The sequence below is a fragment of the Vulpes vulpes genome, chromosome 10 (genome assembly GCF_048418805.1).
Source record: "Vulpes vulpes isolate BD-2025 chromosome 10, VulVul3, whole genome shotgun sequence".
NCBI classification, from domain to species: Eukaryota; Metazoa; Chordata; class Mammalia; order Carnivora; family Canidae; genus Vulpes; species Vulpes vulpes.
Window position 1 is genome coordinate 9,400,677 of NC_132789.1, and position 22,439 is coordinate 9,423,115.

Sequence of the window (22,439 nt, forward strand, 5' to 3'; positions counted from 1 at the left end):
CATGTATCTTTTGTAGTAGTAAACAGTGTCTTCTTTTTGAAAAAATGGTGAAGTACTTTTCCTAAAGCTGAAACCTACAGCTCTTCTGTGTAGCCACAGTCTAACATGAGCAAAATGCTTTGTCATTTTGGAACTCATTCAAATTTTATTTAAAGTTCTCAACAACTGCTACAATAGGTAAGATAACAATTAGTATTCCCACGTTACTGATGATGACACGGAGGCCCATTAGGGCCTTGCTGTTTGCACAAGGTCACTGCGTCTGAACCAGAACCCTGGTTTTCTGAGCTTGCCCCCTAGTAGTAATCTAGTATTTTCATATCCAACCTATTTTTTTTTAAAAAAGAGTTTTTATTTATTTATTTGAGAGAGAGAGAGAGAGAGCACGCACTCAATGCAGGGCTCAGCCCCAGGACCCCATGATCATGACCTGAGCTGAAGGCAGATGCTCAACCAACTGAGCCACCCAGGTGCCTTCCATATCTGACTTTAAAAATAACATTATTTTATATCATAACACTCTTAAGCTAACTTGTTATAACAAATCTCCACTATCCTATTGTTCTTTTCTTTTTTTTTTTTTTTAATTTTTTTATTTATGATAGTCACAGAGAGAGAGAGAGAGAGAGAGGGAGGGAGAGAGAGGCAGAGACATAGGCAGAGGGAGAAGCAGACTCCATGCAGCGGGAGCCCGATGTGGGATTCGATCCTGGGTCTCCGGGATCGCGCCCTGGGCCAAAGGCAGGCGCCAAACCACTGCGCCACCCAGGGATCCCCCTATTGTTCTTTTCTAAAAACCTGGTAATATGCATGTGGGAGCACCATGTTTTAGAGACACTCATCTGTCATTCTATCCCTCGCTCAGGTGGTGGAATCCTGCCTAGAAGGTGTTTGTAAGCCAGACCCCAGGATCTATAGGCTGTGCTTGGAACGGCTTGGCCTGCAGCCTTCTGAGTCCATTTTTCTTGATGATCTTGGACCGAATCTAAAAGCAGCCGCCAGCCTTGGCATTCACACCATACAGGTAATACCACTATTTTTTGAACCCCCGCTGTGCACCTGGCACTTTCCTAAGCATTTCTGTGCAGTCCTGTTGACAATCCTGGTTGTGTTTAGTGGTTTTCCCCCATGCTGCTGTAGTTTTATTTTTTATTAATTAGAAAGTCTATATGTGATGAGCCCCTCACATTTTCAAAGGGCAGTAGGACAAGCACGTACTAAGAAGAGAGTTTGAGAAAGAATTACACAAGGAGGTGGATGGCAGGCTGAAGACATTTGGGATGGCAGTTGGCTGTCCTAGTAACGTGGGGAGCCAGCAACTCCCAGCTGCACGACCACCCAGGTCATGGCTGCGAAGCTCAAGAAGCCACATGAGAGGAGGTCTCCCATCTGCTCCCTATGTTTGGGTTTTCATCATGAAGCTGATGGGCCTTTGGGACAGGGTGGCAGCCACAGCGCAGTAGTCTGCCCTCCTGGCATGGAGGAGCAGCATGGACTCTGAACTGGTACTCTTCCCAGTGAGAAGGCTTAATGTGGTTAGGAGTTAAATGGGAAGAGGAAGCTCATTCTCCAGCTTCTTCATTAGCTGAATATCCTGGCCACTGAAGCTCATGCTCAGAGACCTGACTCCTTGGCCATCTCCCCCTAAAGAACTACTCTTAGAAAACAGACAGGAAGCCAGGTCAGGGTTGACTGGTGATCACATGTTCAATATTCTCCTTGAAACCAGGTCAATGACCCAGAGACTGCCATAAAGGAACTAGAAGCCCTTTTGGGCTTTACATTGAGAATGGTTATTCCAAACACTTGCCCTGTGAGAAAAACAGTGGAAATTCCAAGAGATTCCTTGGAGAAGTACCTCAAAGACTTGCTGGGGACCCAAAGCACAGGTATTTATGTGTTTGTATTCTGCTGACTCTCTAAGGGTTATTTCAGTCTGGTCCTCACTTTCAAAACCCGGTGGAATATGCTGGAGACAGAGGTCGTGTGGGGAGGAAAAGATCCCCTGGGCTCCGTGGATCTGTGTGCAGCATTCAGTCTTGCTTGGGAAAAGGCAGTAACCCCAAAAGGCCATGCACCCCTTCTTCCACCTGACAGTGTGGTGTAGCAGGGGTCCTCTGGGACCTGGAGCCGGTGGCATGTGCCCCGGGGCACTGGGGTGAGTCTAATTGCTTTGAGGTAATGGCCTGTTTTGTGAAAGTGACTTAAGAAGCTGCATGAGTTTAAATGGCACAAGCTGTCTCCATCTCTCCAAAGGTCCCTCTTTCATTCTTTGAATTTCACCCTTAGATTATAAAAAGCTGCCTCCAGGACTTTTGAAGACATCTCTACCTGGTGATAAGGTTTAGCCTCACCCATTCAGTCCTTGAAAAAGACTTCTTGTTTAGAGCTTCACATTCTGTTCTGGGGACTGGATTGTTCTTAGGGCCTTCTGCGCAGCTGAGGAGCCCTTTCGGAGCAGGCCAGCTAACTCAGACAAACTCCCATTGCCTGCTCCTCTGACGTGAAACGAATCTTGTGTCCAAGGTTCAGTTTTGTTATGAAGCTGAGGGTTAATTAGGATGTTCCTGGGAGGGAGCCATAGAGTTCGGCCCCCTGGGATGAGAGAGAGTATCTGGTGAAAGCACTTTGGCTCAGGCTGTAGGCCTCTAGAAGCTCCTTTCAGCTTTCAGGCCAGCGTCAGGCATGGTTTGGCTGAGTATGGGCTGAGGGACACACAGGGGCACTTTTTTATCCTCAGGCTTAAAGCATTCCATTTAGCATGATGGGTTGCCATGACTATACTTGTGGTTGATACACACCACAACCAAAAAGCTTTTCTTCACAGAACAGGATTTGGCAAGAGGGACAAAATTGGACACTGTACGAAGTGAGAATGACTATGGGATAAATGGAGTAGCTTTTGCCACATGGTAGTGGACCTGAGCTGGGAGGTACACCTGAGCTTCCAGTGCCCAAGAACGAGGTGCATCCCAAATTGGAACATTCTGTGTCCCAAATGTGGTGCTCGTTAGAGCAGGAATGCCCAGCTCTGGTCTTCAGAACTGCTTTAGTTTTCTTGGTTTTCAAACTCACAGGCCCATTGGAACTCCTCCAGTTTGAGCAGAGGCAGTCAAACCCAACCTACTATGTCAGGCTCGCCAACCACCAGCTGGTTCTGAGGAGGAAGCCCCCGGGAACACTTGTTCCATCCACCCATGCACTGGAGAGGGAGTTCAGGTAACTTCTCAGAGCTGGGGTATTCTCACCACCCTCAGCCTGTCTCTGCAGCTCAGCCCTGAAATGACAAGCGAGCACTCTGTCAGAGTGCTCTGACACACTTAACACTGTGAGTATGAATTTCCAAAATTATTTCAAATAAGAACGTGTAACCAAATTTATTCAGAAGTTTGTTTTCTCTTTTCTATACCTAACCCTGTAGAAAACTAGACTTTTTTCACCTCTGGGTGAAAGAAAGGCATTACTGAAATACTTACTAGTCTAACCCTTGAGTCTTAAAGACCTTAAGACCTTTGGTCTTATATTCAGTGTATCAGTGGGGCTGAGGCCAAAACAAGCATGGCCACGATGTGATAGTTGTTGAAACTGGGCGGTGGGTATGTGGGAGTCTGTTATATAAAACTTTCTACTTGTGTATTTTGAAGTTTTCCATAAGAAAATGTGTAAAATAATAAATATATTACAACTCCTCCCATATAAAATAGTTTCCTTTGCAAATAGGAAAATTTAAGCTTAGTAGGTTGGAAAAAAACTAGCTCCAAACTCTAAGAATGAGATGAAAATTCTGGATGGTTTCCAGCATGGGGCTTACTGCGCTGGAAGCCTTTCTCTTCCTCTGCTCCCTACTTCCTTCCAGCCCAGCCTGCTCTACAGAAGGAGTGTCACAGAGTAGTAAGGAAAATGTGATTTCATCTCTTGGCCCCTTCTTGTCTGCATTGTTTCCTGGCCCTCCTCTGGACTTTTTAGTTCTCAGAATCTGACTTTTTCAAGTGTTGCACACACTGGTGACTGATAATTATGAAGCCTTAGGGTGTCATTAGAGGAGAAAACCTTTAGCTATTTCTGAGCATTTGTATATTTGCCCACGCAGTAGCAGGTGTGTATTTATAGGAGAGAAACCCCAAAAGTGTGAAGCCCTCACTCTGTTCTTATGCACCCTGCTTGCAAACACCTCTGATTATTCCCAGAGGTACCAAAGAATTCTGGATTGCTACACTGACATTCTAGAAATCCAGGAATGCAGAGAATTTCCATTTTAGTAAAGGAATAAAATGTGCATTTAGAGATGAAATATAACATGGTATTTGCTTATAAAATGTCAAATGTAAATTTGAACAATTTGGAGAATTTTAGAAAGCAGCATGACACAATCTATTAAAAACCTTAGAGTAGTCACACTTTTAGATCTAATAATTCCAGTTGAGGGGGCATCTGGGTGGCTCAGCAGTTGGGCGTCTGCCTTCAGCTCAGGTCGTGATCCCAGAGTCCTGGGATCGAGTCTTGCATCGGGCTCCCTGTGGGGAGCCTGCTTCTCCCTCTGCTTAAGTCTCTGCCTCTCTCTTTGTGTCTCTCATGAATAACTAAATAAAATCTTTAAAAAAAAATTCCAGTTAGAGGAATCTCTCTTTATTTATTTATTTTTAAAGATTTTAATTTAGGGAGCCCAATGCAGGGCTCAATCCCAGGACTCTGGGATCACGACCTGAGCTGAAGGCAGACACTCAACTGATGAGCCACCCAGGCATCCCAAGAGGAATCTCTCTCTCTCTCTCTTTTTTTTTTTGTAATAATAAATTTATTTTTTTATTGGTGTTTAATTTGCCAACATACAGAATAACACCCAGGGAATCTCTCTTTAAAAATATTTCTCAATAGGGAAAACAGCTTTATGCCTTAATAGGGACACCACAATGTTGTTTATAATTTAAAAAATTGGAAACACCCTAATGGTACAATAATTGGGAAACGATTAAACCTTGGCATATCTACTTGTGTAACAGCTGACATTTACTGAGTGTTTAGTATATGCCAAGTACTATAATAAATGCTTTGGATGTACTGTTAACCCAAAGCATTCTCACAACAACCTGTGATATGTTACTCTTATGATCCCCACTTTACAGGTGAGGGAAGCAAGGCTTAAAGATCATAAAGCAGTGTCCCCGGGGACACAAAACTAGCCTGTGAGTGATGGAGTTTGGCCTCACACCCAGGGGCAGTAGGATTCCACAGCCTTCATGACTATGCTGTTACTGCAACCCACACAAAGTACACTTAAATAATGCAAGAATGTCATAATAAAATTTTAGTGTAATAAAAACAGATACAAACCACATATAATACTATCCTAACTATGTTTTATATATTTTTTAGCACTCTGCACCCAACCTGGGGCTCGGACTTGCAGCCTTGAGATCAAGAGTTGCACACTCCACCGAGTGAGCTAGCCACCTAGGCACCCCTTCACACTGCCTTTTATAAGCCCTTGAAAAATATTTTAATTAAAAGATTGTATTTATTCACTTGAGAGTGCATGCATGTGTGCAGGAGCAGCGGGGAGGGGCAGAAGGAGAGGGAGAAGCAGACTCCCTGATGAGCAGGGAGGCCAACACAGGGCTCTATCCTATCCCAGGACCCTGAGATCATGACCTAAGCCAAAATCAGATAAATGCTTAACCAACTGAGCCACCCAGGTGCCCCTTAAATGTTTTTGTTTGTTTGTTTGTTTTTAAAAAGGAGAAGTAAAATTTATTGGCTTCATTACTTAAGTCTTTCAGGCATGACTAGATCCAGGGGCCAAATAATGTCACCAGGACCTGTTCATTTTCTCTCTCCTTCCATGGCTCCACTCTTTCTTCCTCCATAACCTCAGCAAATGTTCTGGCATACCTCCAGAGATTGACTCATTGGGCCAATGTGAATCATCATTTGGGGTCAGGAGGATGCATTATTCAGATTGGCCAAATCTGGGTCTTGTGCCTATCCTTGGAACCAGCGATTGGGCTCCTCCCACCCAAACCATGTGGACTGACAGCAGCTGCAGAGAACCGTTTCCAAAAGGAAAGCCCAAGTATTATTATCAGAACATGAAGCGGGGAAAGGACACCAGGCAGGCAAAAGCAGGAACCAATTACTGTTGATAAGACCAAGGAATTATTTTTCCATTTAAAAATTTCGGGGCACCTGTGTGGCTCAGTAGTTGAGCATCTGCCTTTGGCTCAGGTCGTGATCCCAGGGTTCTGGGATTGAATCCCACATCAGGCTCCCCAGAGGGAGCCTGCTTATCCCTCTGCCTATGTCTCTGCCTCTCTTTTTGTGTCTCTCATGAATAAATAAAATCTTTTAAAAATAAATAATAAAATAAAACATTTAAAATTTTCCTCAAGGGGCACCTTAGGTGGCTCAGTTAAGCATCCGGCTTTTGATTTCAGCTCAGGTCATGATCTCAGGGTTGTGAGATGGAGCCCCAGGAACAGCCTTCCTGTTCTGCTTGGGATTCTTTCTCTCTCTCTCTTTTCCCCTCTGTCCCCCTCCCTGCTCTCCCTCATATGTGCTCTCTCTCAAAAAAAAAATAAATAAATAAATAAATAAATCTTAAAAAAGAAAAAAAAAAAAGAATCTCTCCTATAGACAGTATATAGTTAGGTCTTACTTTTCTATGCAGTATGACAATCTCTGTCTCAATTAAAATGTTTGGTCTAATTAATGTCATGTAACTATTAATATTTAACTTTGTTCTATAATTTTTCTATTTGTTTTTGATTTGTGCCATCTGTTTCTTTGTTCTTCTTGCCTATTTTGGGGTCACTTGAATAATTGTTTTAATTTCTGCATGTACTGATTTTAATTCAGAAAAATACTTTCAAGAAAATCTCAATTCAGCCAGCACTATTGCTTATTTCTCTTTGTTCTGGCAGGACAATGAAAGCCCTTGCAAATGCTGGAGTGCCTGTCCCCAAAGTTCTTGACCTCTGTAAAGATTCATGGTAATCTTCAGATTTATTTATTTTTTTATTTTAAAAAGACTTTTATTTATTCATGACATTTTGCTGTATTTGCTTTCTATATGTATATATATGTTTATATATATGTGTATTACATAATTTTATGTAATAGTAATAATTATACTATCTAATAATTTATAACTTTATACATTTTATAAATAACTGTATTCTCTCTTTCTCTATATCAATTGCTTGTGGCTGAATCTTTTGAAGTAAGCTGCATACAGCATATATCTCCTAAAAATAAAGACATTTTCTTTTTTTTTTTAAGATTTTATTTATTTATTTGACAGAAAGCACACAAGCAGGGGGAACAGCAGGCAGAGGGGGAGGGAGAAATAGGCTCCCTGAGGAGCAGAGTCCTATGTGGGGCTTGATCTCAGGACCTCGGGGTCATGACCTAAGCCGAAGGCAGACACCTAATTGACTGAGCTACACAGGCACCCCAAGACATTTTCTTTCATAATCACAACAGTGTTATACTTAAGATAATTAACAATAATTTATTTATTTTAAAAGATTTTATTTATTTAATCATGACAGACACAGAGAGAGAGAGGCAGAGACACAGGCAGAGGGAGAAGAAGCAGGCTCCATGCAGGGAGTCCGATGTGAGACTCAATCCTGGGACTCTGGGATCACGCCCTGAGCCAAAGGCAAACGCTCAACCGCTGCCACCCAGGCATCCCTGTTCTTTGGAATTTTTTTTTTTAAGATTTATTATTCATGAGAGACACAGAGTGAGCAAGCGAGAGAGACAGAGGCAGAGGGAGAAGCAGGATCCCTGCAGAGAGCCCGATGCGAGACTCGAACCTGGATCCTGGGATCACGCCCTGAGCCAAAGGCAGGCACTCAACCACTGAGCCACCCAGGCGTCCCAATTAACAATAATTTAATAATAAATTTAATAGCTAGCCCATGGTCAAGTCAGAATAAATTTTAATGATAGAATTTTCAAAACAACATTTTAGAATAGAAAACTGATTTCTAGTAATGACTAAAAAATTGATTAATGACATTTTGGTATGTCACCTTAATACGATAGGGTGGTATATGTATCACACATACTATCCGATAATGACAGAAAGAACATCAATAAGAAGAGATATTTATTGAAGCCTCATTGGAACCAGGCATTCCATGTATATTTGCTCCCCTAATTCTTTTTTTTTCCAGATTTTATTTATTTATTCATTAGAGACGCAGACAGAGAGAGAGGAACAGACACAGGCAGAGGGAGAAGCAGGCTCCATGCAGGGAGCCTGATGTGCGACTCCATCCCAGGTCTCCATGATCACACCCTGGGCTGAAGGTGGCGCTAAACCGCTGAGCCACCCAGGCTGCCTTATTTGCTTCCCTAATTCCTTTTTTTTTTTTTTTAAGATTTTATTTATTTATTCATGAGAGACAGAGAGAGAGAGAGAGAGAAGCAGAGACACAAGCAGAGGGAGAAGCAGGCTCCATGCAAGGAGCCCAACGTGGGACTCGATTCTGGGTCCCCAGGGTCAGGCCCTGGGCTGAAGGTGGCGCTAAACCGCTGAGCCACCCAGGGTGCCCCTGCTTCCCTAATTCTTAAAACAGCCCTTTGAAGTTTTACAGATTAAAGCAACAAAGCCCAGGGGGATTTAATAAATCTCTCACCATCACACTACTAGGAAATGGCAGAGGTGGGATTTAAACCTGGTTCTGTATGGATTCAAAGCCTCCCTGTCAACATGCTGTTCTCCTAGTAAAAACTTATCATAGGTTTTATTTAAATGTATTTATTTGAGATAGAGAAAGTGGGCACGAGAAGTGGGAGGGGCAGAGGGAGATGAAGAAACACTCCCAGCTGACTGCACAGCCCAACTCCGGGCTTGATCCCAGAATTCTGAGATCAGGACCTGAGCTGAGGGCAGACACTTTTTTTTTTTTTTTAAGATTTATTTATTTATTTATTCAGTCAGAGAGAGCTAGAGAGAGGCAGAGACACAGGCAGAGGGAGAAGCAGGCTCCATGCAGGAAGCCTGACGTGGGACTCGAGCCCTGGTTTCCAGGATCACACCCCGGGCTGCAGGCGGCGCTAAACCGCTGCGCCACCAGGGCTGCCCTGAAGGCAGACACTTAACCAACTGAGCCATCTAGGTGCGCCTACAGTATCACACTTAAACTGCATTCCTATAGCTTCATTGAGTGGACCAAACAGAAGATAGGCATGCTGGCAAAAAAGTACAGACAGGGCTGTGTGTATGATTTGGTTTGGGGATGGGGTACTTCTAACCCTCTGTACTTATGTCTAAAGGAAAGGAAATGTCTAGTAATCTAGGTCTGAACTCCTTCCCCAGCATTTGGAGCAAACACGTATGACATCAAAAAGAGCAATGCAGACGTGCCTGGTGGCTCTGAGCTGCCGGCTCTTTTCGGCTCAGGTCATGATCTCAGGGTCCTGGAATCGAGCCCCATGTTGGGCTCTATACTCAGTGTAGCTTGAAGATTCTTTCTCCCTCTTCCTCTGCTCTTCCCCCTTCTCTCTTGTGTGCTCTCTCTCTAAAATCAATAATCTTAAAAAGAAAAAAAAGAAGAAGAGCAATGCCATGACTAACAACTGCCATATTATGAGCTAGGCTAGTGAAATGCCCTGTCCGTGTCCCTCCCAGGGTCATCGGCAATCCCTTCTATCTGATGGAATACTGCCCAGGCCTCATCTACAGAGACCCCTCTCTGCCAGGTTTGGAGCTCAGCCAGAGGCAGGCCATATACACTGCCATGAACAGAGTCTTGTGCAAAATTCACAGTGTGGACCTCAAGGCTGTAGGCCTACAAGACTACGGGAAACATGGTGAGCACGAGGCCATTTGTCTTTTGTCTGGATGGGTCCTTCATTGGTGTCCCTGTTTTCAGGACTGGCATGATGTCAGGGTTAATGCACCTACTGTTTGGTAAGTGTGAGGTGAGCTTCTTAGGACCCTTCTTGGAGATTGAGTTTCATTCATTCATTCATTTTTAAAAATTTTTATTTTAAAAAATATTTTATTTATTCATGAGCGACAGAGAGAGAAGCAGAGACATAGGCAGAGGGAGAAGCAGGCTCCATGCAGGGGGCTGGACGCAGGACTCGATCCTGGGACTCTGGGATTACACCCCGGGCTGAAGGCAGACACTCAACCACTGAGCCACCCAGGTGTCCCATTCATTCATTTATTTAAAGATTTTATTTATTTATTCATGAGAGACACAGAGAGAAGGCAGAGACACAGGTAGAGGGAGAAGCAGGCTCCATGCAGGGAGCCCCATGCGGGACTCGATCCTGGACTCTGGGATCACTCCCGGAATGAAAGGCAGACACTCAACTGCTGAGCCACCCAGACATCCCTCAGTTTCATTTTAATGGAGGTGTCACTTACCTAGATATATCCTTGGATACATCCCTTCATGGGCTACGGAATCTCTCTTCCCTGTGATTTTGATCTTGCTGGACCATTTCAGTCTTTATTTTTTTGGTACTTTCAGATACTTCTGTTTTTTACTCTTTCTCCTAAGTATTCTTTTCAACAGGTATTGACTTCTAAAATGCCATTATGTCAAGGTGTTTTGTTTATAGAACTTGTTTCTGCTTGTTTCTTAATGTCTGAGAGTTCCATTTGTTCTTCATCCTCTTTTCATTATCAGTTTGTTTCTTTCTTTCTTTCTTTTGAAGTCAGGTGTACTAGAGTGTAGAATTCTATAAATTTGACAGATACACAATTTTAAAACCACCATTACCATTGTCTCCATGCACAAACTTTAGCATAGAGCCAAAGAATTTCACTTTTTCTGCCCTGAAAAGTTTGTATTTGACAGTTGACCAAGATGTATTCTTGGCTATAGTCAACAAGAAGCTGAGAGAGCTAAGCTGTATTTTCTTTGTCTGCTTTTAACCAAAACGTGTTTTCTGTAGGACCACATCAGAGGTTGTAGTATGTCCTATGTACATCAATTCCTGCCATTTCTGCCAAGTCACCTAAAGTTCCATATCTCCATAGGCACATGTGAGCTGAGTCCCCACAGCTAATCAGTTTGAAACACTTTGCTACAACAGAGAAAGCTTGCTGACTTCCCAGCTTAAATTGAGAGGGTTTTCCCTGTCCCTTCCAGGTACAGCTAGATCCATACCACCCCCCACCACTGCCATTCTAGCCTGTTGACTAGAAATACCAACTCAGTGTGGGTTTCCCTCCACCTCATTTGGAAATAAAAATTCATTTGTTTTTATCTGAAATTTATATTTAACTGGGTGTCCTGTATTTTATCTGGCAGTCCTAGTCACCAGTAAAAGGGCCAAAAGGCAAAGACAGCACATGTTGTCCATATTGATCAATTATTTCAAGATGACAAGAGCATTGGAGCAGAAGCTGGATGCTAATTTGTCAAGGACCTTGGGCAAGTCACCTCACTTTGTCAGAGTTTTCTCAATGGTAGAGGTTTGGTTTAAAAAAACAAACAAACAAAAAAACAAAAAAAAACAAAAAGAAAACAAACAAGTCCTGCACTGCCTCTGTCACACAATTGCAGGAAAAGCAAATGAGGTGGTACCTATCCCAGTGCTAGGAATGAAGATAAAGGCTCAGGCAAAGTAAGTGATGGGCAGTGTGACTTCCTGCCCTGGAAAGAGAACAGCTTATGGAAGTCTCTCCCATGTGTTGTCTGAGTGGATCCTTTGCTTTTTATTTTTTAAGTGGATTGTCTTGATGCTCTTTCCACTGACCTCTTAGCACAAAGAGGCAAAGCAGAAATCTGATGTGATTGCATTTGTCCCCATGTGACCCAAGGGGGACCAGCCCCAGCTACTGGCTGTATTTTGAGCCTGATAGCATAAAGCAGTTTCATCATGCTTCAGATTCACTGATCACTGATCCAGCATTATACCTTCCTTTTCAAGAAACCTGCAATTTCTCTGATTATGTCAGAAATCCAGCTGCTGGGCAGGGCATTAACTATAAACAGATACTACCATTTGCTCGAAGGGTAGCATATTTAAATATATTTACATATTTAAATATATTTAAATATTCGCTTGCACAAGTGAGTATCTCCAAAAAGGTACCTAAGAAACTGGTCACATGAGTTGCCTTTGGGGAAAAAGAGCTGAGTGGCTGTGCAGAGGGGTGGGAGAAAGACTACTGTATTACAAGCCATGTGAATATATTATCTATTTCAAGAATACATATTTAAATTTGTTTAAAAAAAGAGAGATTGCACACAAACATTATTTCTAACTAAGAGAGACTTTTGACAAAGATCCTTTAGTTACAGTCCAATTACCACAAAGAAACTTTCTACCTTTCTGACCTGCAGGGAGCACATAATCTTCTTCTCTTATCCCAGAGGGGCAGTCTCCTTGAGGAAGGATGTTTCCATGCCTTGGCAGGCCTGATAGAGACCAGTGGCCAACAGAGACAGAAACAGGGGCAGCTGCAACTGTTTCCCATGAGAAGGGAATGTGTACAGCGCTGGTTGGTGTGTTTGGGGTGGTGGGAGGTCCCAAATCCATGTAAGAGATTTTCCTGAAAGGCTCTTTCACAAAGATTCAGCTCCTGTGGGGTTTTTTGTTTGTTTGTTTTTTTAAAAGATTTATTTATTTTGATAGAGTGTTGTGAGACAGGGGATGGGCAGAAAGAGTGGGAGAGAATCCTCAAGTAGACTCCCCACTGAGTGTAGATCTTGAGGCTTGGCTCGATCCCATGACTCAGATCACAACCTGAGTCAAAACTGAAAGTCCAATGCTTAAAACCAACTGAGCCACCCAGGCACCCCAGCTCAGCAATTGTGGTTTTCGTATTTGACTTCTTAGGATAATTTTCAAACTTACAGAAATGTGAAGTAATGCAATGAATTACTATATATGCCCACTACTAATTTTAACAATGGTTAACTTTTGCCATATTCACTTTTCTCTTTCCCTCTCACTCTGTTTATCTCTGTCTCTGTCTCTCACGCTTCTCTCTCTCTCTCTCTCTCTCTCTCTCTCTATATATATATATATATATACACACATATATAACAAGTTGTAGAGGCCCTAACACTTGACTCTTAAGTACTACAGTGCGAATTTCCTAAAAATAAGGACATTCCCCAATACCATTATCACATCCACAAAAATTTACAATTTTCCCTGAATCTCTAAAACCCAGTCCAGGGCAGCCTGGGTGGCTCAGCAGTTTAGCGCTGCCTTCGGCCCAGGGTGTGGTCCTGGGGACCCAGGATCGAGTTCCACGTCAGGCTCCCTGCATGGAGCCTGCTCCTCCCTCTGCCTCTGTCTGTGCCTCTCTCTCTCTGTGCCTCTCATGAATAAATAAATTAAATCTTTAAAAATAAATAAATAAATAAATAAATAAATAAACCCCCCCCAAAATAAAATAAAATAAAATAAAATAAAATAAAACCCAGCCCATATTCAGATAAATTTCATCAATTATCCCCTTATATCTTTTCTCTTAAATACTTATTTATTTTAGAGAGAAAAGAGTGAGAAAGATTAGGGGGGAGGGGCAGAGGGAGAGAATCTCCAGGAGGCTCCATGCTGAGCGTGGAGCCAGATGTGAGGTTTGATCTCAGAATCCTGAGATCATGACCTGAGACAAAACCAAGAGTCAGTTGCTTAACCGACTGAGCCACCCAGGTGCCCCTCCCCTTTTATACATGAGATTTTTTTCCCCCTTAAATCGGGATCTGATCAAGGAATCTAGAACATCCCCCACACACACCTGTTGTTTTTTTTCAATGAGTTTTTTAACAGACTAAGTCAGTCATCTTATATATTCGTCTTGATTATTCCCTTATGGTTTCATTTACTTCCGTCTTCTATTTCCTGTAGTTCTGAAAACTAGAAGTTACTTCTTTTTTTTAAAAAACACAACATTTTATTTATTTATTCATGAGAGACACAGAGAGAGAGAGAGAGAGAGAGAGAGAGAGAGAGAGAGGCAGAGACACAGGGAGGGAGAAGCAGGCTCCATGCAGGGAGCCTGACATGGGACTCGATCCCAGGTCTCCAGGATCACACCCTGGGCCAAAGGCAGGCGCTAAACCTCTGAGCCCCCCAGGCTGCCCTAGAAATTACTTCTAAAGGTTTGATTTGTTTTGGATTAAATTCCTGTGAACTTTAATCTCTGCTTCTCATGGCTCAACTAGATCTTCCAATGGGCAGGTATCTGGATGCTCCAGCTGTGCAGTGGACTCTGCAGAAAGAGCTTGATCTCTTTCTTCTTGTCTTCAAGCCCTTCAGCCTCTGGGGACCATTCTTCTCTCAGATAAGGCATGAGGGCCTCACTAGAGCCATGGACCTGACACGTTTGTTAATTATATTATCAGTGACAATAATTGCAGTTGACAATAATCAGGACAATAATAATGGCCACCATTCATTGAGCAGCCTTCTGTGCAGCTCAGTATTTGGCATGTTATGTATGGATTTAGTCCTGTGGAATTTAGGTGTCAATATGTTCATACAGAAGAAGCAAGGGAGGCTCAGAGAGGCTTAAATCAGTGAAAGCCTTGACTGTGAGTTGAGCAGACTCCAGAACTACTTCCAGTGTCTGATCCCCAGATATAACTTATAAGTTCCTCAATGGTAGTATGTCTTGGGTTTCATAGCAAACAACCAAATAATAGCAAATATGCATGAGTATTTACTACACTCCAGGAACATTTCCAGGAGATTTACATATTTTATCTTCCCAACAACTCTCTGAGGAGCATCTCACTGATGAAGAAAAACCAAGGTACAGTGAGGTTAAGTCACTTGTCTGAGATCACAAAGAGAGCATGGCGGAGCTGGGAATCACACCCAGGCAGCCTGCCCCAGAGTCCATGCTCTTAGCCAACTACTGTTATTTAGCCAAAAAGGGATTTCTTAAGGGCAGTTAGGAAGCTGGTCAGATGTCTGAGAGGGCCAGGGATCAGGGTTGCAGGCCACGTGGCTGGGAACAATACCCAGATCACAATGATCCAGCCACGGCAGCAGGAGCATTGTGTGAGAAACTCGTAAGTCATCAGAAGATGATACCACAGAGCATTACTAGGGCTTTTACTGTTTTTGGTTACTTTTTGGAACTTTTGGAGGATGTTAGAGTGGCATACCATGTTCTAATTCTCTTTCCTCAGGGGACTATATTTCACATCAGGTGCAAACCTGGATTAAACAGTATCGAGCCTCAGAAACCCGCACCATCCCGGCGATGGAGAGGCTCATCCAATGGCTGCCATGCCATCTTCCAAGGCAACAGAAAATGACAGTGGTGCATGGGGACTTCAGGTAGGCACCATTGTGAGGAGGGGCGAATATCTAGATGTGAAAAATGATGGGCAGGGCACTCAAAGGGAAAATTAAGCAGCTGGTCTGAGCCTGATTTACAGTTGAGAATTATTCCCTCTAAGGAGGATCTGCTTGTGCGTGGCCTTTTAAGGCAGGGTTTCTTCACCTTGGCCTGTTGACATTTGGGGCCAGATAGCTTTTTGTTCTCCTGTGCAACAGTGGGAGTTATTACTGCCCCAGGTTTGAGAGTACACATGTAGAGGTGCCTGGGTGGCTCAGTGGGTTAAGCGTCTACCTTCAGTTCCGGTCATGATCTTAGGGTCCTGGGATCAAGACCCACATAGGGCTCCCTGCTCATCAGGGAGTCTGCTTCTCCCTCTCCATCTGTGCCTCCTCCTGCTTGTGCTCTCTGTCTCTCTGTCTCTCTCTCTCTCAATCTTTAAAAAAAAAGATTTTACTTATTCATGTATGAGAGAGAGAGAGAGGCAGAGAAACAGGCAGAGGCAGAGCAGGCTCCATGCAGGGAACCCAATGTGGGACTTGATCCTGGGACCCCAGGATCACGCCCTGGCCAAAGGCAGGGGCCAAACGCACCCAGGGATCCCCCAGTAAAATCTTAAAAAAAAAAAAAAAAAAGGAAAGAAAAGAAAGAAAAGAAAAGAGAAAAGAAAGAAAGAAAGAGAAAGAAAGAAAGAAAGAAAGAAAAGAAAGAAAGAAAGAAAGAAAGAAAGAAAGAAAGAAAGAAAGAAAGAAAAAGAAAAAGAAAGAAAGAAAAAGGAAGCAAGCTGAGCATGGCGCTCACATGTGTGCTCTGGTTATGATGACTGCATAAAAATCTCCAAAACTGCATGGCTAGAAACAATGACAGTTGTTTTGCTCACAAATTGGCAGTCTGAGGACAGGATAGCTGGTTTCATTTGGGGGCTGGAATCTCCTGAAGGGTCACTCACATGGCTGGCATGAAGACAGAAGAGCTGGGCTCCCTGGGTCTCTCTATGTCTCTGTCTCTGTGGTTCTCACATGGTCTCTCCAGTGGAGCAGCTTCTGGGTGGCTGGACATCTTACCTGGGGGCTTAGGGCTGCAAAGGTGTGTGTTCCAAGAGAGGGCTGTTTGGGAGCTCATCACCCTTTGTGAGCTAGGCTCTGGAGTCCTTTAGCATCACTTCTACTTGCATTATATTTGTTAGAAGTCAAAGAAGTAGACTCTTAAGTGTCAAAGAAATTGCAGCCGTATTTGAAAGCCATCACAGTGGAGAAGGAGCTACCAGAACTCAGAGGATTGCTATGTGGAGAGAGCTGCCTGACCAAAGCTGTGGGCTGTGGGAAAGGACCCCAGCGTCCCTTATGTGTCTGCTCCTTCCTGTCTCCTGCTGGTGTCCTCACTGGCTGAGTCCACCTGAGCCAGAGGGCAAGGAGCTCGTAGACAAGGGGACTGAGGGGCAAAGAGGGTGGGGAGTGCATTTGGAGGGGCAAATGGAAGACACCTGGTGCAGAATACACCCCAATACTCAGTTTCCGCAGAGCTTTCTCTCCATTCCTTCTGTGATTTGTTCAGGCTGGACAACCTAGTATTCCATCCAGAAAAGGCCGAGGTGCTTGCTGTCCTCCACTGGGAGTTCTCCACCGTAGGCGACCCCCTTGTGGATGTTGCCTGCAGCTGCCTGGCTCATTACCTGCCATCCAGTTCTCCCAGTTCCCTGCTTCGAGGTAGGACCTGCTTAGGGGGAAGGAACGGGGAAGGAGGCAGCTCCATTCTCTGAGCATCTGCAGCACCAGAGTAGCTGTGCCAGCATGGATGCGAGAAATTGAGGGTCTGGTGGTTTTGGTGGAAAATGCATGTGGGATGCATTCCTGTCAGTGAGGGGAAATGGGTGGAGGGGGTATTTTAACTGAGAAGGATGTGTGCATAGAACCCTCTTCTGTTTTTGCAAAACTAATTTCTATTTAATTTTCTAAACGAAAAATACAAGTTTATTTAAAGATGTTGGAGCCAACAGATAACAGAAGGGAAAAGTTAAAGTCATCGGTAGTCCCAGAGATGACCACTGCTAATATTTTCATCTTTTTGTGTGCGTACATACGTTGGATTAAATGAAAGCTATTCTATAGTTTTATGGCCAGCTTTTTCTCACTTAATTATATATTTTGGACATGTTTTCATGCCATTAAGTATTTCTTCTACAGCATCATTTTTAACGATGGAATAGGATTTTAGGGAATAGAATTAACTTAATCAAGACATTTGATTCCTATTAGGATATTTAATTTGTTTCTGATTCCTTTTATATTACCTCCCCCCAACCTCACAAAAAAGGCTGTGGACATCTTTGTAGGAATAACTTTACCTATGCTATAAGGTATAGCATACTCCTGGACAGGTATACTCCAGGACAAAGCCCTAAGAACAAAATGTATTACATGCTTCTAGCCATGAAAAGGTTAGAAATGAAACAAATCAGTAAAAAATTTTATCTGTTGTAATTATTTTTTTCATAATATGGCAGGACCTTTTTTGTTTTTTAAAGTAGGGTCCACACCCTATGTGGATCCCAATGTGGGTCTTGAGCTCACAACCCTGAGATCAAGACCTGAGCTGAGATCAAGAGTCGGATGCCACCCAGGTGCTCCAGGATCAGGATTTTTCTTTTAATACTGCTTTTTATCAAATGGTTGATGGAAAATAATATGCTTCCACCCTGAACTGTGATCCAGATGGAAGTGGAGGCCTTTTATTCCTTCCTTTACTGCCAATTTAGTCCAGAATGTTTCAGGGCCAATTTGTGACTAGCTTCATGCTGGGATCCCAGCCTTGTGAGGGCAGAGAATTGCTGAAACAAGGAGCTGACCCTGTATACTAGCTGTGAACTCACTACCAAGGGAGGAGGTGATTTTCATAATTTAGAAGCCTGCCTCCACAGGGGAGCAGAAATCACTGACTGCTCAGAAATGGCTGTCTCCTCAGGTTTGAGTGACTGTGATTTCACTCAGCTGGGAATCCCTACTGCAGAGGAGTATTTGAGGATGTACTGTCTTCACTCGGAGATCCCTCCCCCTGAGAACTGGAACTTCTACATGGCTTTCTCCTTTTTCCGCATGGCCGCAGTTGTGCAAGGAATCTATAAGCACTCGCTCACAGGTAATGCTGCCTGAGGATCTGAGTCACAACCACTCAGCTTCTCCCCCTAGAAACCCATCCATGACCACAGAGGCTTTGGGGGGCACCAGTGTGGCCAAATTCTACAAGAGTCAGTTAATTCAACCATCTGCCATTAATAGCACACAATAATGTATTCTTTAAAATATTTAAAATTTTAAAAATTACTTTTTAAAGATTTATTTTTTATTTATTAGAGAGAGAGAGAGACAGAGCATGTCCAAGTAGAGGGAGGGGCAGAGGGAGAGAATCTCAAGCAGACTCCCTGCTGAGCACAGACACCCCCCCCCTCCCACTTGGGGCTCGATCTCATGATCCATGAGATCATGACTTGAGCCTAAATCACAAGTCGGATGCTCAATTGACTCAGCCACCCATGCGCCCTAAACTTTTAAATATAACATACAAAAAACATTAAATCTCTCTCTATCATAAATAAATAAATCTTTTTTTTCTTTTTTTTTAAATTTTTTATTTATTTACGATAGTCACAGAGAGAGAGAGAGAGAGAGGCAGAGACACAGGCAGAGGGAGAAGCAGGCTCCATGCAGGGAGCCCGATGCAGGACTCGATCCCGGGACTCTAGGATCGCGCCCTGCGCCAAAGGCAGGCGCCAAAATGCTGAGCCACCCAGGGATCCTCTCTTTTTTATTTCTATGGTATATTCCATTCTATGGATATAGCGTAATTTATTTTACCTGTTCTCCTATTGACATATTTTTGGATTGTTCGCACATCTTTGCAATCACAAAGAGTGGTTGGTGAACTTCCTTTTTCACATACTTGTGAATATACCTGAAGAATAAATTCCCAGAATTAAAATTGCTAAATTAAAAGTATGTGCATTTTAAATTTTTGTAGATGTTGCCAAATTGCCCAGCAAGATGATTGCTGAAGGAGAAAAAAGATTATGTGTCTTCTTAGATGGTGGTTTTATATACATGGGAAAATGCTTTATTGAACTAGCTGGGTGTTGGTTCCACATTGTATCTTATTTCCGAGAAGAAAAGTTAAGTGTTGCTACTGAGTACTGATGGTTGAGTTGGACGTGTATATGTAAATAAATGTATCACCTATATACAGAGTGTTTACATATATATATATGAGGGTATGGCATAATCTTACTAGTTTTAATTATAAATCTAATGGCAGAGCAAATGAAATAATCTATATCCTAAATTAGTCAAGAAGATAGAAAGGCAGATTACAGTTTGCTCCCTATGTGGAAAGGAAGACGGATAGAAAGAAAGTAGAGGGATCCCTGGGTGGCGCAGCGGTTTGGCGCCTGCCTTTGGCCCAGGGCGCGATCCTGGAGACCCAGGATCGAATCCCACATCAGGCTCCCGGTGCATGGAGCCTGCTTCTCCCTCTGCCTATGTCTCTGCCTCTCTCTCTCTCTCTCTCTCTCTCTCTCTCTCTCTCTGTGACTATCATAAATAAATAAAAATTAAAAAAAAAAAAAAAAAGAAAGTAGATAGATCCTGTGGGAAAGTCCTAGAAATGATGGCTAACCCAGTAGCATTATGTACTCCCTGTTTTCCCCATGTCATAATCTCTAAATTCCACTTCCACCCGGAGGAACTGAGACTTCTTAGAGAAGTGGCTCTGCTCAGGTCTAGGACAGGACATCTACAGATGAACCCGGAACACTTTGTTGTACCAGCAAGCAAGGGAGCCATGGAACACTGCGGAGTCATATCTAAAGGACTCAGGAGCCAACCTGAATAGGTGCCCACTTGCTAATGGCGGGATACACTAAGCACCAGTAAGGGTGAGGCTGAAATGGATGGGAAGCCATCAAGTATGTTTACATCCAGGAGTAAAGAGCAGCACTGAAACAGAGTCAAAACCTCACTGGTGGGTTTGGAGGGCACCAGGGAAGCAAGCCAATATTCTAAAGGTTGATAAATAGGGGCGCCTGGGTGGCTCAGCTGGTAAAGCATCTGCCTTTGGCTCAGGTCATGGTTCCTGGGTCCTGGGGTTGAGCCCTGCATTGGGCTTCCTGCTGGGCAAGGAGTCTGCTTCTCTCTCTCCCTTCACCCTTCCCATGCCCATGCTTTCTCTCTCTGGCTTGCTCTCTATCTCAAATGAATAAATAAAATATTTTTTTAAAAAATAAAAATTGGTAAAAGGGAAAAAAAGTATACAAATTATAGGTGAGGCTAACCAAGTAACCGGTGAGGGAAAGTTTTTCTCTGGGAAGCATTCTGGACAGAATGACAGAATTCACATATCACCACTTTTCCACCCCTAATATATGAATGGATCTGGAAAATAAGCCTCAGTGGTGCTGACATCAGCAAGAGAGAGACAGCCAGACAATACATACCTCCTGCTGCTTCCCCTAAAAGTCAGACCTGGATCTGACAAAATCTGTAGTGCTACCAGCCTAAAGGAAACAGAGGGTTCAGAGGAGCATTTAAACAGCATGCCTGAGGCACAGCCACTCACAGTCCAGATTCTGCGACACTTCACAGTTTCTTCAACAAATTATTGCTGGGGGAGGGGGGTAGAAAAAAAATGTAAAAGGAACCTGCAGATCAAAAGGGACTTAAGAGGGGCAGCCCAGGTTGCTCAGCGGTTAAACACCACCTTCAGTCCAGGGTGTGATCCTGGAGACCTGGGATCGAGTCCCACGTCGGGCTCCCTGCATGGAGCCTGCTTCTCCCTCTGCCTGTGTCTCTGCCTCTCTCTCTCTCTCTTTATGAATATATAAAATCTTTTAAAAAAAAAAAAGGGGGACTTAAGGGGATGCCTGGGTGGCTCAGCCATTGAGCATCTGCCTTTGGCTCAGGCTGTTATCCCAGTTCAGGGATCGAGTCCCACATCAGGCTCCCTGTGGGGAACCTGCTTCTCCCTCTGACTATGTTTCTGCCTCTCTCTGTGTATCTCTCATGAATAAATAAATAAAATCTTTAAAAAAACAACAAAAACAAAAGGGACTTAAGGGGCACCACCTGGGTGGTTCAGTCAGTTGAATATCCAGCATTTAGCTCTAGGTTTCAGCTCAGGTCATGATCTCAGGGTTATGAGATGGAGTACTGCACAGGGCTCCACACTCAGTGGGGAGTCTGCTAGAGATTCTCTCTCTCCCTCTCCCTCTGCTTCTCCCTCCTCCGTTCTGGCACATGTGTGTGCACACTCTCTCTCTCTCTCCCTCCCTCTCTCTCTCTCTCTCTCTCTCTGTAAAATAAATAAATAAAATCTTTTAAAAAAAAGGGGACTTAGAAGAAACATCAGCCTTTACAGTGTTTGGATCTTATTTAGATCCCTATTTGAAAAAATAAATTCTAAAAAAAAATTTTTATGACAGGAAATTTGAATTCTCACTGGACAGTCTGGACACATCATGATATTAAGGAAGCACAGTTAACTTTTTTAAAGTGTGATTATGGTATTGTGTGTTTTTAAGTCTTTGTTTTGAGACGTAAATGAAGTATTTATAGATGGAATGATCTGATGTTTATAATTTACTTCAGAAAAACCCAGGGTAGTTAGTGAGGGTGGGGATCACAGAGAATGAAACAAGATTGGCCATGCTTTGATGATTGTTGAAGCCGAGTGATAGACTTGTAGGTTCATTATACTCTTTGCTCTATTTGTGTATATCTTTGAAATTTTCCAAAATGAAAAATTAAAACATGAGTAGAAAGAAACCCAACAGTGGGTTTGCTAGTACTGGAGGAATGTCTTAGCTTTGAGGGCATCGACACCCCAAGCTTGGTGGCAGCATGTTAACCTCAACCAGGTTCTCACATTCTCATGAGAAAGGCAGTTATAGTAGGGGAATTGATAATTCATTCACAAGTATCTGAACTTCTACTAAGCCAGGTACTGTGCTGGCTGGTACTAGCAATCCAAAGTCATGAGCAAAACAGTGTCCAGAGAAAAATCAGCATCCAAAGTTTAACCCTCCCTGATCTGGAAATAGAGGTCTCAATAAGCAGGAATTCTTAGAAATCATATTTTCCCCTCCTCCAGACAGCATTAGCTCTAACCATCATTTCCC

General features: G+C 43.2%; 1 protein-coding gene across 4 annotated transcripts in view; it reads left to right on the forward strand.

The window, feature by feature from the left end:
• The window catches only part of ACAD10 (acyl-CoA dehydrogenase family member 10), a 41,868-nt gene that overhangs the window by 14,954 nt on the left and 4,475 nt on the right, over positions 1 to 22,439 (forward strand). For all 4 annotated transcript variants that reach the window (XM_072725144.1, XM_072725145.1, XM_026018898.2 and 1 more), the window contains exons 5-12: positions 866 to 1,024; positions 1,730 to 1,889; positions 3,078 to 3,219; positions 6,918 to 6,986; positions 9,641 to 9,822; positions 15,126 to 15,276; positions 16,832 to 16,983; positions 18,239 to 18,412. In XM_072725144.1, the coding sequence (XP_072581245.1) occupies positions 866 to 1,024; positions 1,730 to 1,889; positions 3,078 to 3,219; positions 6,918 to 6,986; positions 9,641 to 9,822; positions 15,126 to 15,276; positions 16,832 to 16,983; positions 18,239 to 18,412 (1,189 nt within the window). The remainder of the gene's footprint in view (positions 1 to 865; positions 1,025 to 1,729; positions 1,890 to 3,077; positions 3,220 to 6,917; positions 6,987 to 9,640; positions 9,823 to 15,125; positions 15,277 to 16,831; positions 16,984 to 18,238; positions 18,413 to 22,439) is intronic.